We start from the raw sequence: 18,680 nt of genomic DNA, 5'->3' as shown, positions 1-18,680 counted from the left end.
TTTTTTTTTTTCGTATTTTAAATTCAGTTACATGGATGATCTAAAAATAATTTTCTAGCAAAATCTCGTGTTTACCCAGATTTGGAGACAAGGAGTACATGTTGGCTGATGTATTACACATAAAACATGGGTTTATTTTGTCTGACACTCCATTCTGCATACAGGAATCATTGATAAAGCAAAAACCTACAACAAATACAAAGTGGTAAATTTCCCCATCAAAAGGCACACATATGATGTGTTTTACATTTAGATACCCTGAACGTTCAAAAGAGAATAATCAAAATAAATAATATCAAAAGAAAAATCAATGCATTAATTTAGCTCATTTTTGTAAACTTTCTAACATTAATGGTTTGGAATATTTTTTCTTCATTTAAAGTTTGAATTTGCATGATTAGAAATCGTAAGCATTACATTATGATTTTAGATAAGGTAACAACAAATTTTTAAGGAGATTGAATATGTATTGAAAACAATACTTATGAAGCACACCGTGCTTTAAAAAAAATCAAAAAAAAAAATCTCCGAAAGCAATTAAATCCGCATATATTATAAATACATGTACTTAAAATACATAAATCATTACAATGGTTTAGAATATAAACAAGAGATTTAGAAGAAAACAATATTTGATAAAGTATTTTGTAATCAACAACTTTTAAAAGAAATGTATAACAGATATTTTGAGGCAATAAAACAGCCAGCGAGTAGGTACAAAGAATGTAAATTGCATTTTCAAATACCGGTATTTAATTTTTGAATTTTGCATATACGTTTTAAAATTTTTATTTCTACAATTGACTTAATGTGTGTATTTGAGATTTCTGTAGAAAAAAATTACCTTGATCCAATGACCAGATTCTTCGGTTGATTGTTGTGTTGCAATATAAACAAGATTTATTGTCGTTCTTGAAAGCATGACCAACACAAAGTCCATCAATATCACAGTAACCTAGTGAAGAAAAGTAAAAAAAAAAGATTTTTATCAGATGAATTATAACCAATCATTAACTAATTTATTTATAAATATATACAAGGGCATGATGTTTTTCCATTGATTTTCCTCGAATTTTGAAAAGTGATTCTTAGGCATATAGACAAAAGATCATACTTAATAAATAATACTTTAATCATACTTTTAAAAAATCATTCATGATTATTTTTATTAATTCCTCTCAATTTATTTATAACATTTTGCAAGGGGCGATCACATGTTAATCAAAACATTGGGACTTTTAATTATTACCGGCCGCCAGGAGGCGGTCGGTTATATGATATGAAAGTTTGAAGTCGCTGTGCGTTTCTGCGGGGTTCAAACAATTTTAATAAAAAATATTTAACATTAATATAATAGTATATTAAAAAGAGCGTCTAAATGTTTAACAAGAACGCATAATAAACATAAAATTAAAATTCTTTATGGGGTATGGGAATGGGGTAAATATTTCATCCAATCCTGATTGAGAAACGTTGACATGTTTGAGGTGCGGAGAAGGACGCGTGTTGGGCATAGTCTAAAGCAAAGACCGCGTTATGTATATTACACAATTTTACTTTCTCTATTTAAAAAAGATTTGAAGTAAGTATTTATTTTTAAATCGGACATGTACACATGTACATATATAAACATTTTCAAAAATATGGTTAAATGTTAAAACATCAAAAGACCTAGCAGGCTACAGAATATTACAAGATTTGGCCGTAGCAGACGAGGATAATCACGTTTTACAATGTGCCAAGAATTTTTCCCGCTACACTCGAAGAAACTGAAAGAGAAGAAATGTAGTGGCGGATCTAAAGGGGGTTTAGTTTTTTCCTCTAAGAGAGAGCAAGGAGCACCACATATTTGACGCGTTTTTATTAAATTATCAAATTGTAGCTTACATTAAAATTTAGTTTTAAACCTTTAATGATATTACCTAAACTTATACAGGCCCACGGTTTGTAGACGTAGAGGACCAGGGGTACTTTGCTTATACATGTAATACTGAACATACATTTTATAATTAAGAAAATCATGCAATGTCGCACAAGTGTTTAATGTCACGAGGATATAATTATATTAACAGATAAATATTAAGATATTTTAAAAACAGATCACCCTTTCAGTCTTTAGTTGCTTCATTATGTTCATAATAGGAACAAGTAATTGGTTTGCGGCCGATTTTTGACGCTTGCGTCAATATATGTTTCTTGTGATAATTATTGAAAAGGAAAGGAATTATTATACCTGGATTTGGAGTTAACGAGTCTCTGCTCGTGGAAATGTTGCACATCAGACAGGGATTTTTTTCCTCCCATTTCCCATCTTGTATGCAAGAATCATTGACAAAACAATATCCTGAAATTGAAAAAATGATCTATTTTCTTACTTGTTTCTTTAATAAGTGTTTTGATAATCAGGTTATGTTCCCTTGCCCTCTCCGGTCTCAGGATAAAAATTGAAAGATTTTAAATACAAGAGGCCTATGGGTCACATCGCTTACCTGAATAGCTTGGAATATGCTGTTCTTTACTAGAGCCCCTCCTTTGTAATCAATTTTGTGACCACACGCTACCCCAAGGATCATAATTTAAACAATTTAATATCTACACGACAGAGCGGTGCTTTTGCATAATTTTCAGCTTTTCTGGTTCAGTTGTTTCCGAGAAAAAGAATTTTAAAGATTATTTGCTATATATTTCAATGTACAATGTGGGTTCCAAATTGTGGCAACGTCCTATATACCCCCGCGGTCATGATTTTGACAAATTAGAATCTACACTACCCCAAGATGCTCCACATAAGTTTCAGTTTTTCTAACCCAGAGGTTTTTGAGAAGATTGTTTTAAAATTTCATTTCAACATTGATGTAATACAGTACTTGGATTCCAAATTGTGGCCAAACCCTACCCTGGGGGCTCATGATTTGTACAATTTAGAATCTACACTTCCCAAGGATGCTTCCACATAAGTTTCAGCTTTTTTGGCCCAGTGAATCTTGAGAAAAAGATTGGATTCTTTTTTCTATGTAAATCTTGGATCCCCTATTGCGGCCCCGCCCTACCCCTACATGATTTGTGTAATTTAGAATCTACATTACCTAAGAATGCTTCTAGAAGTTTCAGCTTTTCTGGCCCAGCCGTTCTTTTAAGAAGATTTTTGAATGACCCCACTCTATTTTTGTCTTTTCTTGAATATCTCCCATTGTAAAAGGCCTTGGTCCTTCATTTTAACAATTTAATTTTTTTTTATCAAAGAACGCTTTGTGCCAGGTTTGGTTAAAATTGGCTCAGTGGTTCTTGAAAAGAAGTCAAAAATATGAAAAGTTTACAGACGGACGGACAGCTAGACATACAGAAATCTACACGGACAGACGGACTGACAAATGACGGACAAAATGTGATCAGAAAGCTCATTTGAACCTTCGCCTCATTTGGATTAGAAATACATATTATGTGAATTATATGTATTTATTGGATCAGAAAACTTTAGTACGAATAAAAAAAATAAAAGTGATTGCTTTCCAGAAACAAAAATGATTAGAGCTTTTTTTCGTCAGTCTATCGGGAGAGGGCAAACTATTCACGTTTTAAATATGGACCTAAAGAGTTTTTTTTTTGTATTTTGCTGAGATTATGGTATAGGCATGAATGTGCACATCTTTTTACCTTGGTCCAGTGACCAACTTTCTCTGTTGATTGACACGTTGCAATATAAACAAGATTTATCGTCGTTCTTTGACGCATGCGCCACGCAAAGTCCATCAATATCACAGTACACTTGAAAAGAGAAAGTATAACAACTGAACATTCTTTAAAAGTAACTGTATATCAATTTCTTAGTGGAAGGATTCTGCTTTAAATATTTTGAAGCTAAAGCAAAGACAAAACATAAATAAAGATCAAAGAATCTTAATTTGATTGTATTCGAATTTATAAAAAAGTAGGTGGTTCAAGTGCATGTTTCCAATGACAAGAGAAACAAAACACTTACATATTTAAACACTCACGTGAGTAACCATAGCCTGCAGTTGTTTAATATCAAAATTTACACTTTCTTTTTTATGTAAAACTTTTATCACATATTATAACTCTTACCCCTGTGATCATAATAGGAACAAACGTGATTAAACACACTATGAAGATACTTAAATATAAACATTACTATTAGTAAACTTATGTATTACTTTGATCAACAGTTTAGTTATACTCTTACCCCGAAGGTAATGATCTGTATTTATGCACATGTACACTAGTTTTAAACATTTTTATTGAATGAATAAAAAACATATTAAATTATCATTTCATAAATTTGATGTATTTTTTATTGATATGTTATCTTGTAAAAAACAAACAGAGGTTAATAAATCAAAACAAGATTTGGAATTATGATTGAGAAATGTATTTTACCAGGATTTGGAATCAGAGAGTCAGTGCTGATAGAGATGCTGCAAATCAAGCAGGGGTTATTTTCTTCCGACTTCCCGTCCTGTATACAGGAATCATTAACAAAACAATACCCTAAAATTAATAAAATGTATTGCTTTCATTACCGTTGTCATTATAATGCAATGTCATTTTTAAAGAAATCAAATACTTTTTTTTTGTTTTCTGATACCAAGATCAATGCAAAATGAAATGAAAACTAGTACATTTCAAAGCTGATTGTAATAATCTTCTTGCAATGAAGTCTTCTGTACAAGATAGACTTCAATTTTTTAAAATTAAAATTACACATATTACCAATACTCAGAGTCCAGTTATTCCTGTACTGATTGGGATCACATATTAAACATCCGTTTATTTGATGATTCTCTCCCGCTTTATAGCATTGGTCATTAATTAAACAATGACCTAGATGAAAACAATTAATCTAAATTTAACAGTGAATACAATGCATAAGAAAAATAAGAAAAAATATGTTTATAAAAAAGCAGCATTAGAAATGTATTGCTTTCCATAAATACTGATTTTATAATAAGATATAATTGTGCAAAAGTTAAAATCTACCTTCATTGAATGTCCATTCCGTCCTGTTCCGTGTGTAGTTACATTTATAACAATCATTGTTTCTTTGAGTTTGGTTGTCAAAGTAGCAAATGTCATCAATGTAACAATATCCTTTAAAAAATCTTAATCATAAGTAAGGACCAAAAAAAAGCAATAAAGGGTGTCATATTAAAAAGGGACGTTTCTTACTTGATTTTATTTACTGTTACATCAGAAAGGATAATAATAGCGTAACTAAACTACTCTCGTATATGGTAAAGCAGTGTATTACACAGAAATACCTGGGTTATTTGACCAGTTCCACTTGTCCACAGAGGAGAGACATGCACTACACGGATTTGTCCCCCTTATTTCTCCGTTTCTATAACACTCACCATTTATTAAACAGTGATCTGAAATATGTGAATGTACCTGATTTTCTTATTAGTTTTGTAGAATCTTAAGAAATTATTTTCATCAGGTTTTAATGGCTGTTATCATCCAGAGTAATGTATACATATATATAATTATGAAGAAATAATGCTGATGTCAAATATCTTTAAGTCTATGAAATCATATGAGTTCTGTAAAATTTGAAATTCACCCAAATCACAGTCTTTGAATCAAACAAAAACCAAGAGAACTGTTCAAACTGATATCAGTGGAATGGATTTGAATGAAAGAAATCTTTTTATGTTGTATATAACAATTCATCTAGTTAACGTTCTGAACAATATCTCCACCCAAACGTTTGATAGCAAATCATGATAACTATATTCCTTTACTAACTCATTTCTGATCAAAATTAGTTGTTCAAACTACTAGTTTTTCCATTTTCCCTTTTTATTAACTATACATGTATTTTAAGATTGGTAGATGAGTAATTTTACGACAATTGTAACCTTAGTTATCTTTTCATCAATTTCTTCTGACAAGTCACTTTTTTCTAATAAATTCAATCATTTATTCATCAGCTTTTTTGCTATCAAAATCGTTCTATTAGAGAATAGTTACATGGTAACGTTGTACCCGCGAAGCCGGGCTCTCGTACACGACCATAACTTTTATCATTATAAGTAAAATTTGTATTTTTTAACATTTTTTTTTACTTTCTTATTTACCCGGATTGAATGACCAGCTATATTTGTCCTGAGTGATATTACACAAATCGCATTGGTTGTCACGATTTGTACCTCCATCTATATAACATCTTCCATCGATGAAACAGTAGCCACTCTAAAATTTTGAAATATTAATGGGTTTCTGAATACAAAACTGATAACCGGAAAATATAAAAGCATGAGTGTATCTGATAAATGCAGTTCGTTTGTGCAAAAATGAATCGAATTTGGAAGAAAAAAACCAAGAAATTCATACCTTTAACGTAAAACTGATGTTTCCACTGACATTTTTCATTTCCTGACAGTCTGATTGATATGTATACACATTAAAATTATCTGTAAATTCGATCCCATCGTTTGAAACATTGAATGTAAATTCTGTCAACCAGTGGGATTCAATGCTGTATGACAAAAGACAATATCCTTCAAATAGTGTTCTCGGCTCCAAACTGCTTCTAAAGAATTCTTGGGAATATGTTCCATCTTGCTGAAACTGAAATGCATTAAAAAGTAAAATAAGCTGAAACTTATAAAACAAATGTCATAATACGATAATACTAATTTAATTTAATTTTTATAGATAGATTGATTGATTGATTACTAAATTGAATTATTGAGTGTATATTGTTTAACGTCCCTCTCGAAATATTTTCAGTTATATGGGGACGTCACTGTATGCCAGTTAAGGGCTTCAAATTCGACCTTTACTCGGCATTCAGCAGTGAGGGATCTTTATCATCCCAACGCCTGAAGCTGACACGGGGCCTCGATTTTTAAGGTATCATCCGAAAGACCCGCAACTTTCACTTCAAAGTGCCGAGCGCATGGCGAAAGAAAGCTGATACCCATTTTTATCGCCTTGGGTCACACCCCCTACTAATGTTATTGTGACACTTGGTTTAGGTTTACATATTCAAAGGTTATAGGGTAGATCCAGTTTTATAAATAAAATTGGCAGTAAACAGGAAATTGCTATAGTCTATTTCTTCTGAAAACATGTCCTGTGAGAAATGTGTTTCCGCACCTTTCTTAAAGACTTTCGTGATTTTCAACAAAAAATTGTGGCTTAAGAAGGGGGGGGGGGGTTAAATACCAATTAATACATTTTATAGTTAACTGCAAAAATTACAGCTTACAAGATACCGATACGCTGGTAGAAAAATTTGTAATATCATCAACACTGACAAACCTTTGTTTGCCTTATATGGCTATTGCTAATAATGCGCACAGAGGATCTTACCACGAGCAACTGACCAATTGTTGATTGAATACGTTTACGCCAAATACATGTTTACATGTTACTTCTGGTTCAGGTCAATCTATGATCATGTCAATTGAGTGCAAAAAAAAAAAAATATAATTATGCACAAAATGAAAACTAAGAAAAATATCAAGGGCGTTTTTAATTTGTTGTTAACTAGAGAAAAATATGTTTAATAAAATTTATACGTATATATATACACGTAGTTAGTGTGAAGTAAAGAACATCAGCACTTCAAGGGTAAGGAAAATGAGTAGCTTATCGTATCCATTAGAATGGACAAAACATTTTTACTTAACTATACTCGTAATCACGTGTGTTGGATAGGGAATCCACCTGGCATTTGTATTCACCGATAGTACAATAAAGGAATTCATCAAGAGTAAAATTCCTGTCAGTAGTATTCGTATAGTAACCAATAATGCAATTCTCATTCATTTGATTTGTCAGTTAAATTGGTGCCTCATTTGCTAATCTGACGCCAAAAAATATAGTCCCGGTTCCTATGCAAAATATTTGTCCAAAAAGAAATTTTAATTCATGACAGCAGAAAATTCTATTTAAGAGAATACTAATAAATAATTTTGACTTGATGATATTATAGGGTGGTGAAAACTAAAACGCAACATTGTTTTCTATTTACCATGTCTCCACGTGCTAGTCACTTCCTAGCCACATTCCCGAGCATATTTTACCCTATCTAACTCTCGCCAGAGCTACTGTCAGAGCTACTCTGAAATCATCGGGTTTTATAATTTGCAGAAAACCGAAATATAAAAGGTTCGGAATACATTAGTAGGGGTGGGTCAGTCGCGGCCGAGATTCGAACTCACGACCATCCGATCACAGAGCAAGCGCTCTATCGACTGAGCTACCGTGAACGGTTTTATAAACAGAGAATTTAGGTATAACCATTTCGAAAAGGTATACAGTGTAAATGATTGCTACGAAGATTTTAAAAAGCAGTTATGTATAGTTAAATTTTAATTAAAACTTTACCGTTCTTCTTGTCATATAGCAATCAGTATCCATTTGTTCTAAAAACAGCTCTCCATACATAGTTATTTCATCGCATTCTTCATAAGACTTGTCACAGAAACCAAAGTCTGAAATATGTCTTATATTTGGAGGCCCAAGTATATCAAAAGAACAGTCACTTCCCGCAAAGTTTTTGTTGCAAGTACATTGTCCTGAAAGATATTGATTGCATGGTAAAAATAAAAATATAAATATGTGTATAAAATTAATGTAAACTGGTTTTTATTTTATTGATATAGATGCTTTTACACTCACACGTTCAATAGTCAAAAGATGTAGTAAGTTGCATTCTTTATAACTATTCATTATTAGATATACTGGAATATTATACACTTATCCATTTTTTGTGTTGGATAGCTCTTTTATCAAACCTGCGACAATGAACTATTCCCCGAAGCCTGACAGAGGGGAATTGTCCCTGTCAAGGGTTTGATGAAAGAGATATCCCACTCACAGACAGTGGATATTAACGTAGAACCTACGTCGTATGACATCATAACTAGTGAATTTGTTTGGCCTGTGCTAGATCCATTATGACGTCATAATTAATTCAATGTCACTTTTTCCCGAACTTTACAGCCTCAGTAGAAATGGTATTAAAAAAACACTGTATTTTATAATTTACAGAATTCAATTTAAAATCATGCCAAAATAATCTTAATTCGATCTATATATTTTTTTGCTTATAATGCCTAATGGCAATATATTTCTTGAATTAAAGAAACCTGTAGTGACCTTTCATTAAATAGATCTTGACCTTAAATAAGTTGACAAATCATGATATCTTGTGTAATGAAATTACAATGTATACAACTTACTGTAATAATGTAAATGGTATGTAACTATCTGACGGAATGCAAAGGTCCTTGCCTATAAAATCTTCATTTGCCAATTAAATAGTGTAATATTTTGAATTAATGTGTCTACGTCAAAGATGTACGTGTTGCAGATCGAGCGTACATTTTGTGATATCTATCATGAAATGATGTGAATTCCTTTTCATAATAATTTGTTACTTATTCATATTCTTTGAGTTTGATTACAATTTTTCTATCAAATATGATCTTTTAAATTAAAAGTATAATTTTTTATATACATTTTTAATCTGAAAGTAACCCCAGACAGTTAATTAATAATAAAATTCGTGTAAGTACAAGAAGGTCAAGAATATAAGCATCGCTAAATAACCTATCTCTCATTAATATGAGGGGAAAGGTATATATTTTAATCACTTTTTGTAATCATTTTGGTATGTTTTTATCATATTAAAGATTGAAAACATTGTGACATTGACTTCTCAAAAATATTTACAAATGAAGGGTGGAAAATTGACTGAAAATGAATAGAGTTCATTTGCCTATAGTTTTTAAAATGTAGACTTATCTTTTATGTCAATTGAATAAAAAAGAATTCATTCTCGGGAAATATTGCCTAATACTTTTCAATTAATAAAACAATAAAAACAAAGATGTTTATAGAAGTAATTTTTTGATTTTTTGTCTTCTTTGCATGACAAGTACCCCTAAAATGACTGAAATTGTGAAGTCGCAGTATGTAATTATCACTTCATGTTTCACAGGCTGCACTTCATTTAATAACAAAGAAACATGTCATATGCTTTTGACATTGATATGCAAGGGCTTATTTATCTTTATGAGAAGTTTGAAAATCTTGTGACAAAGTCTTAGACATAGGTTCTACCTTAAATGTTTTATTATACTGATATATAATATAATATTTTTGAGGTTTGAATTTTTTAGAGTAAGATAATACTACAAGAATAATCTGACATCCTGATGACGTTACAATGCTACTGAAGTCATTATGACATCATCAGTCAAAAGATTTATCGCTGGAAATCAAAATCGGTGGCAAATATTGCATGAAAATTTTCCGAGGTTGGATAGCAAAAACTATACCCCGGGATATAGCTTTGCTATACGTGGACTATCAAAGGTAACTATTTTACCTTTTGAAATTTCTATAGGAAACATTTTCACAGAATTATAATAAATGTAATTATCAATAAAAGAACATTATGTTTACTTTTTAGATGTCTGAAAGACATTAACAAGTGTATGATATTGAATATACATGTATAAACGATAAAAAAAAATACAAAACTTTGGTAAACATAACAACAAACTAATTGTAATGAATTAAATGTAAAAAAAATGTTGTTATAGCTCTATCGACTATAATTTTGTCAAATTTTGATCCAAGGATCTAGACTTCTCTGTCGTATTGATACGAATTAGATAATAACAAATCCATATTTTAGCAACATTAACAGATGATTTTCTTATTATCTATAAATAAAATGGAGAACTTTTTTTCTGCTGATATTTATACATTTCACGGACTACAAAGGTATTTTTAAGGAACGGATATTTATATGGAATTAAAGTAATTGTTGACAGAATTTCATGGAACCACTAATATCAACTGGTTATTTTCTCACAAATAACTTAGGGAAAAAAGGTGAAATGAATATATTTTTGCCCTATACTTCGCATCACCTTCATTACATTTCCCATTTCCACTACAGTTATTGGGACAAAGTGATTCGATGAAATGTGTCACTGATGGTTGTTCATTTTGAAAGGTTGAATTCAGAAGAACAAGACTAGAACATTGCTGTAGAGCTGATTCAATGTGTATCCTTGAAATATTTCTGTCACCGGTTACCTAAAATACAAGAAATATAAATTAATATGATTTATCTTGTGGCTGTCAAAAATATTTTCTGGCTGTCGTCAAATCTATTTCTATTAACTAGCTGCAATTCACTTATCTATGGCCATTGAGAAATCTATCGGGCGATATTGATTATTATTATCCTTCAGAATTATACAGTCAATCTGATTGGTTTCGTGCATGTCACTTGAGGTGTGATAATTCAGGATGTCTCCCTTACGCGCTGGGTGACATCTGTTGAAACCCATTAGATTACAATAGAAAAGCTCAAGCGCACATTTATAACTGTGATGTTACCCTTTGAATGAAATTGGAGTGGTTTAAGCGAGGTAACTCTTTAATTATCAAAAATATATAATTTAAGAAATATGCGGCATCGGTAAACAATAAATTCTAACGATAATGTCAAAGTTATCTGTTGACATATTTTGACAGTTTGGCATCAGAGCAGAGAAGTGGATCATGGGCGGGTTGATAACTATTTTCTACTCTATTTACTTAATAATTTAGATTTTTCAGAATAAAAAAAAACTATGATGGACTGTTAAGACGGGAGACATCACCAATTATCACCCTTGGGTGACAACCCAACCCAAACCTGATAATTAGTGATGTCTCCCTTCTAAACACTATTTAGTCATCTTTCTTTTATGATTATGAAATAGGTCAGGCGAGCGCGTAGGATGACAAATATGTGGTCTCCCTGTAAATGAAAAAAAACATACACGTATGTACGTATAATTAAAAAACAGATATATATGAGGGATCGGTTAACATTAACTTATAAAGGTGCGTTAAAGCTGTCTATATATTAAAATTGTGGAATCAGAGGAGAACACAAAATGTTTGACTGGTATTTATTAATAAATCTTAATAATAATTTAGCTTATTCCGGATAATGAAACTACCATGGACAGCTAAGAGGGGACACATCACCAATTAAACAGGTCTGGGTAGGGTTCTCACTTGAGGGCGCTTTTCTTCCTTCTAAACATTTCAAAATTTTATTTTGGGATATATAGCAACGGCCATTGACCATTGAAATATTTAGAGACCCTCATCAGCTATTAATGTATGAAATTTGAATATAAAGAATATCAACCATATAAACTGGGAGCAGTGCAAACACAATCGCCTGAAAGTATGTGGTGGAATCAGGTTCCATGGATAGTAAGCAGTGAAATATAGTCACATGTTGACTGACTTTTTATTACAAATAGTTTACGTCACTTTTTTACACAGAAAGTTTTTCGAACTTTATATTATATCCAATTCTAATAAGGAACAGACGGCAGATAGTGCGATTGCCATGGGATGATTAATACTGTCACTGATCCAGTTTCTGATGTAGTTAGAGGCCTTTGTTTGATAAAGGTACAATATCTACATATTTCCTCTGACCAACTGGAAATGTTTTTTCTTAACAGCATCCTTAGCCCTTATCATAAACAGTTCATTCATTTGATTACCAGTAGAAAGAATACCTATTTTGAAAAGTTAAAAGTCAGAACTTTTTTTCCTATCCCCCCACCTCCTCCTATCTTCATATTTTAGAATCAAATACCCATTACAAAAATCCAATGTAAAACCCTTCACAATTACAGATAAACATGAACCAATCTGGGAAGTTAATGAAATAACATAAGGATGGAACATGTTGAAAATAAAAAAAAAACAATCAAACAAAGAAACAAACAATTCAGCTAATGAGAGCATCGAGGCTACAAAACCAAAGTACAATTTTTACTTCTTTATAAACTCGCTTACAAGTGAAGGCAAAAGAAATGAATACGGTAGGTATTGTCCAAAATTAATGAAAGCAGTAAAAATATTGTGCTTTATTAAATGGATTTTCGATGTTTTCTCTGCATCATTCTTTTTCATCAAATACTCAACATATTCATTGAAGCTAATTAAAAAGAAGTATTCGTAAAATATGCATATTCGCTACTTTTATTATGACAGAACTGAAGTTTGAGCACCCAAAGTATAATATTCCTGACGTGGTATATGACCTTTACAATAAATATAGATTTTTACTTTCATTTAAATACAATGGTGTGGTACAGTTTTTTTTGCTCCAAAATTAACTGCAACATCTTTTTGAACTATAACTCTGTAGGCTATAACTGTCATTAGAAACTACAATATATACTATTGGAACTTTTCTGTCGGTCGAGGTAAAACAGAGGACGAGGTAAAACCAGCTCTAGCACTTTTCAAAATAGATGTGTAAAAGCTATTCCTGTTTTAAAACTCATTATAATTGGGCTTATAAAATTTTTGGGGCTGAACATATGGCTTTGTATAAAGCATACCCGATATTTCAAGTGAGTTTAAAGATAAAAAAAAATGAATTATATTCAACAAAATATGAATATAAAAAAATATGGAATGAAATATTCAAAAATTAGCATCTATTTTTGCTAACTCTCTCTCTCCTGTTGACGCAAAAATAAAAGTTTGAAATCAGCAGGCATGCTTATGAAAATTTTCTACGATGTGCCTTAAGACGCGTCTTAAAATATTTATTAGGACTTATCTTCTTTAGGAATATAATATAAATCTTAGGCTGTAAAACGAAAGCATCTTAGGAATATCCGAAGTTAAGATATCGTAAATTCCATCATAGGCATTTTATTTCTTTTTTGGTTTGTAAATTAAACTATAATCAGAGGTACTGTGAGCAATGAGCTCACTAAATGATACCCCCCGCCTCCCATATGATTATAATGGAAAAGACCATGTTTTGCTGTGACTGGGAAACCCAAAATATGTGTCGGATCAAAAAGGAAAATAGGAGGTTCACAATGGCAATATGTAAAAAGATTCAGTGAATGTTTCATTGAATTTCACTCAGTGGTTTAAGAGATGGGTATCCCAAAGCGTCACAGACAGACGGACGTACTGTTTACAGTATACCCTCCCACTTTTCAATTAGGGGTATAAAAAGTTCCTATTTCAAGTTTCCATCATATACATTGCGAATGTAGGGGGGGGGGGGGGTGCTGCAGTTGTTGTTATACAGCAAAATAAATCAAGAAACGGTGCGCTTTTTGTGCACAATAAATATACACTTTTAAATGGGTGGCACTTTATTGTCGTCCATTTCAATTTTTAAGATCATCGAGCTGACGAACCGCAGCTAATGTATGCAATGTATAGACTTTTCATACTCTGTCTGTATAAATGTTTTCAGGACCACAATGTGAACTAGTTGTTAACTAATTTTGCCATCCTGTATAAATAAAGGATATTATTATTATTAGTATTATTGTATAACAGTTACTGTATTAAGTAAATTAGAAAACTAATGAAGCAAAACTAGTTTTGCCCACATACATGCATAGAATACTATTGGAATCATAGCTACATGTAATGTGCACCCTCAATAAAACATCTGATAATCTTTTTTGTTTTTCTTTTTTTGCTTGTCAAGAAATTTTCGGTATGCAATGCTACAAGGCACTTTGAAAAATTACGCACTTTGAAAAAAATGTTCAAAGTGCGTTAAAGCTAAAGCACTTTGAAATTTTTTTTCAAAGTGCGCTGATATCGACCATATTAACGCACTTTGAAAAAAATGTGAAGATTAATCAATATTCTAGCAATTAATCGGTATGATAAATAACAGATCCTGGTTGGATAACTTTTTATGATAAAGTCACCTCAGGACCTAAGATATTGACATTTTAAATATTTGACGTTTTGTTCAAATAAAAGGGGAAAGGGTCTTTTTAAAAAAAAAGAGTTTAAGATCATTAATTCGTTTTTTTTTTAATACTAGTTTTTGATACATGTAAGTGGATGTAAATGTGTAAAGGGGGCACTAACAGTGGACAGCTTAAAGCAATTAGCATTTATCATAATAAAAAGGGGGCAATTTGATTGTTCAAAACTATGAAAATTATTTCTCTCTCATACGTTTTACTGTATAAAAAAATTTCTAGCTTTCATTTGTTTTAATTAACTCATTTAAAATTAAAAAATTTGCAACGTCATACCAGTTAGGTAAATACATAATTATACATGTATTCATGTAAATGTTTTGAGCAAGCATAGACATCGAGACCGGGCGTAGGCCCATGGGAGGTGGAGGGCTAAGTCCACCACTTATTTTGGAAAGATTATATAAATTGTATTATAAGCATTGAAAATGCAGCTTACCCTTTTTGGGTTTATAGCTCGACTCCCCCGTTTGCTACCTACATCTATGTATTGGAAAGATAAAGATTTGGACTGAGGGATCTTATACCCGTCTTCTCGATCCTCTTTTCGGCGGGAGTAAATCAATTCACAAGTTTTTTGAAAGATAAATAAAAAATAAAACCTTTCCATTACTAGAATATGATTTTTTTTTCAAAGTGCGTTAAGTGTCTCCATGGTAAAATATATTGATGTAGACTTTTAACGCACTTTGAAAATTTTTCGAATTGCGTTGACTTGGTCCGAAATTTAAAGCACTTTGAAAAACACAATACACATTAATACAATTACACGGTTTAATGCTTCCTAATGGATCTAGTTAGACTTCAGAAAGAAATTGATAATATACAACAGATATTTGATTTAATTATGCAAAGAATTAATTCTTAGTTGTTTTTCAGACTACAGAGCTTCTTAAAATTACAAAATCACCTAAGATATGTCTTAAGACAATTAAGCTCGTGGTTGCTCTAAGGTAGGAACAAAGATTAAGAACTCTCGAAAGAAAAGACAAATTTGATGGTCTCACTTAAGACTACAAAATGTCGTACGCTTGTCTTAAGATATACTTTAGACCCACGAAAGCTTCATAAGCATGCCTTCAGTCCACGTGTTAATTGTCATTGATTTTTTTCACTGTTTTCACCGAACTAAAATATGCATCATTGAGCATGAATTTAAGAAATTATTTATTGTAAGCATTTATTATTTTAAACTTAAATTAACAAATGTTAGGTGAACACTTAGAAGTTTGGTTCAGTGTATACCCTTGTAGCAACGCAATATGTAATAAACTGGCTTGGAGAGGCAGGAACTGGGAGGGGGTGTTTAGTTCGTAATTTGATCATTGTATTCCTTTTCACATGCAGAAACCGTCCACATTATTATTGTTTCGAGGGGCAAAGAGAGAGAGAGAGAGAGAGAGAGAGAGAGAGAGAGAGAGAGAGAGAGAGAGAGATTTTTTTTGCTGTTCTGCAATGTACGTGATTTGTAAAACTAGATGGAATCATAATTGTCTATAAACCTCCCTCTGCTATATATACTTACAACTTCCAGTACAAATTATTATTTTACAAAAATCCAATTCATGGCATGTGTCTATAATAAGGAAAAATCACTTGCATTGAAGGTCTTTTCAAGATGTCATGTCCTGTAAAACCGATGAAATACATGTACATGTAGTACATAATGAAAAATGTGCATACTAATTTAACATAAAACATTAGTGATAAAAAAAATTAATGGTATTTTTAATCTATTTTTATGCATTCTTGAACTTAACTGTTATGATCTGTAAGCATTTGATTCCAGAATTTTAGTGTGCAAAACTGACATCACAATTGCATCATTTACAAACAGTGTACCTGAGTTAGGGTAATGACGGAGTAAGATAGTTTAGCAACATACCATCAGATCCGAAATGCAGTTGTCAACAGCTCTATTACTTAAATCAGAGAGATATTGCCGACAGGTTTTAAAGGCTTTGGATTCCTCAAAAGCTTTGTTGCAAAATTCTTGGGATTCCTTTTCCGTCCTCAAGTCGTAGACTTGTCTTTTGCTTCTTTCCTAAAATTGTTACAATTTTCTCTCATTATAAAATTAAATGTAATTCCTGTTCATTTCGGCTGAAAAGAGAGTTATTTTTTACCGCTATATTAATTTCTTCAGCATCCAAAGGAGCATTTTCCATCATGTTTATAAGATGTGACAAATCCCTTTTCCTTCTTTTACGCGTAGAATCGTGTACAATGCATTGATAACTCCTTCCCTTATATTTGCAGTTTTCAAATGTACCAACATTACACACAATCTGAGCTTTCCTGCTTAGAGCATTACAGTCTGAACCTTCTTCTTGTGATGCATTACAAACGCAGGCTTTCGTAAACGTTTCTGAAATTGACCGTAAGTTTTCAAACACAGCTTTCTTATTCAGGAACAAATTTTCCTTGTCAGGTAACCTGTAAGTATTAAAACATCAAATAATTATCGTTGTGTTTGCAAATATATGTTGAATATTCTAATCTTTTTCACTTGCAGTTCTTTTTACATTTCTTAATATATGCGATGCACCAAGCAAAAACCTCCCTAAACGAAGAACTTTGACATTTTTAGCTTTTTATTGAGTCTTGTAGAGTTTTTCTTCCTCTTTCATTTGATGTATAACATAACATATGTTTCTGTGTATAAATGTATAAAATATCGCATGACAAAGACGGAATATTTACTTTGATTGATTGTATTCTGTTTAACGTCCCTCTTCAGAATATTTCACTGATATTGAGACGTCACCATTGGTGGTGAAGGGCTGCAAATTTAGGCCTATGCTCGGCACTCAGGGCCATTGAGCAGGGAGGGATCTTTATCGTGCCACACCTGCTGTGACACGGGGCCTCGGTTTATACGGTCTCATCCGAAGGACCGCCACAATTAGTCGCCTTTTACGAAAAGCAAGGGGTACTGAGGACTTATTCTAACCCGGATGCCCACGTGGCTATTTACTTTGACGTAAAGTGTACGCATGCGTAACTGCATGAATTTTCATAACGTAACATTGTAAAATAACGTGAAGCTATATAATAATTTGATGATATTTATATTTTCTAACTTTCGATTTGATTCCCTTAAAAATATCAATAGTTCAGATTTTTCATCGTAATAATAGAATTAACATTTTAAACTCTAGTATATATTTGGAAAACGAAAAAAAGGGGGGGGGGGGGGCACCAAAATGATTGACAAGGGAAAAAGAACAAAACTCAAATAAAAGTCTTTTCTTCCTCTAAAAGATTTTCCAATTTATGGCTTTTTTAATTCAAGAAAATGACAAAAACCTACATCACTCCAACAGTAAAAGGAAATAAGCAACATTTGGATGAAAAAAAAATCCTATTGTGGTAGTACAAACTATACATGCAAATCTTACTATGAGCTTGGGCTAGCAGGTTAATCCTTTAACTTATTTGGTAGAGCACTGGACTAGCTACACTGTATATATAAATTATATTTTAAAATATGGTTTGAAAAAAAATCTGCAATTTAAATGCATGTATGTTGATCATAATTTAATTTTGACCAATCACTGTATACTCACCGGATAACAAACCACAATAACAAAATATACATGAATCCCACAAGTAACACACTCAACAACTTCACTTACATTCATATCTAAACATAGACAATAAGATCTAACCTAAAGTTTACCCTTGCCTACCTGAGAAAGTACACATGCATAATGATATATTTTAATCATGTCAAATATTAGTTGCTTTTTGGAATAGTTTAAAATATGCATGTTAAAAATTGCAACATAAAGTAAGAGAACGGGTAAAACATAACATTCTTGATATTCTACGATTATCGTAAACAGAAAGGGGTGTGGG

The 18,680-nt window shown here is 31.8% G+C and overlaps 1 protein-coding gene across 5 annotated transcripts in view; it reads right to left on the bottom strand.

Annotated features, from left to right (window-relative positions):
* LOC134279893 (uncharacterized) overlaps nucleotides 1–18,680 on the bottom strand; it is a 47,454-nt gene that overhangs the window by 11,235 nt on the left and 17,539 nt on the right. For 4 of the 5 annotated variants that reach the window (XM_062762306.1, XM_062762309.1, XM_062762307.1 and 1 more), the window contains exons 5-18: nucleotides 16,946–17,255; nucleotides 16,705–16,863; nucleotides 10,914–11,082; nucleotides 8,356–8,546; nucleotides 6,352–6,588; nucleotides 6,096–6,210; nucleotides 5,277–5,387; nucleotides 4,996–5,106; nucleotides 4,729–4,839; nucleotides 4,396–4,506; nucleotides 3,655–3,765; nucleotides 2,234–2,344; nucleotides 845–955; nucleotides 76–186 (exon numbers count right to left, since the gene is read on the bottom strand). In XM_062762306.1, the coding sequence (XP_062618290.1) occupies nucleotides 76–186; nucleotides 845–955; nucleotides 2,234–2,344; nucleotides 3,655–3,765; nucleotides 4,396–4,506; nucleotides 4,729–4,839; nucleotides 4,996–5,106; nucleotides 5,277–5,387; nucleotides 6,096–6,210; nucleotides 6,352–6,588; nucleotides 8,356–8,546; nucleotides 10,914–11,082; nucleotides 16,705–16,863; nucleotides 16,946–17,255 (2,069 nt within the window). The remainder of the gene's footprint in view (nucleotides 1–75; nucleotides 187–844; nucleotides 956–2,233; nucleotides 2,345–3,654; nucleotides 3,766–4,395; nucleotides 4,507–4,728; nucleotides 4,840–4,995; nucleotides 5,107–5,276; nucleotides 5,388–6,095; nucleotides 6,211–6,351; nucleotides 6,589–8,355; nucleotides 8,547–10,913; nucleotides 11,083–16,704; nucleotides 16,864–16,945; nucleotides 17,256–18,680) is intronic. The other variant, XM_062762310.1, reaches the window with a different exon arrangement.

Source organism: Saccostrea cucullata, unplaced genomic scaffold, assembly GCF_032062105.1.
Source record: "Saccostrea cucullata isolate Sc308-1 unplaced genomic scaffold, CSIRO_AGI_Scuc_v1 ctg689, whole genome shotgun sequence".
In the NCBI taxonomy this organism is placed as follows: Eukaryota; Metazoa; Mollusca; class Bivalvia; order Ostreida; family Ostreidae; genus Saccostrea; species Saccostrea cuccullata.
Note: the sequence above shows the minus strand (reverse complement) of the source record. Positions and strands in the feature narration are given on the sequence as shown.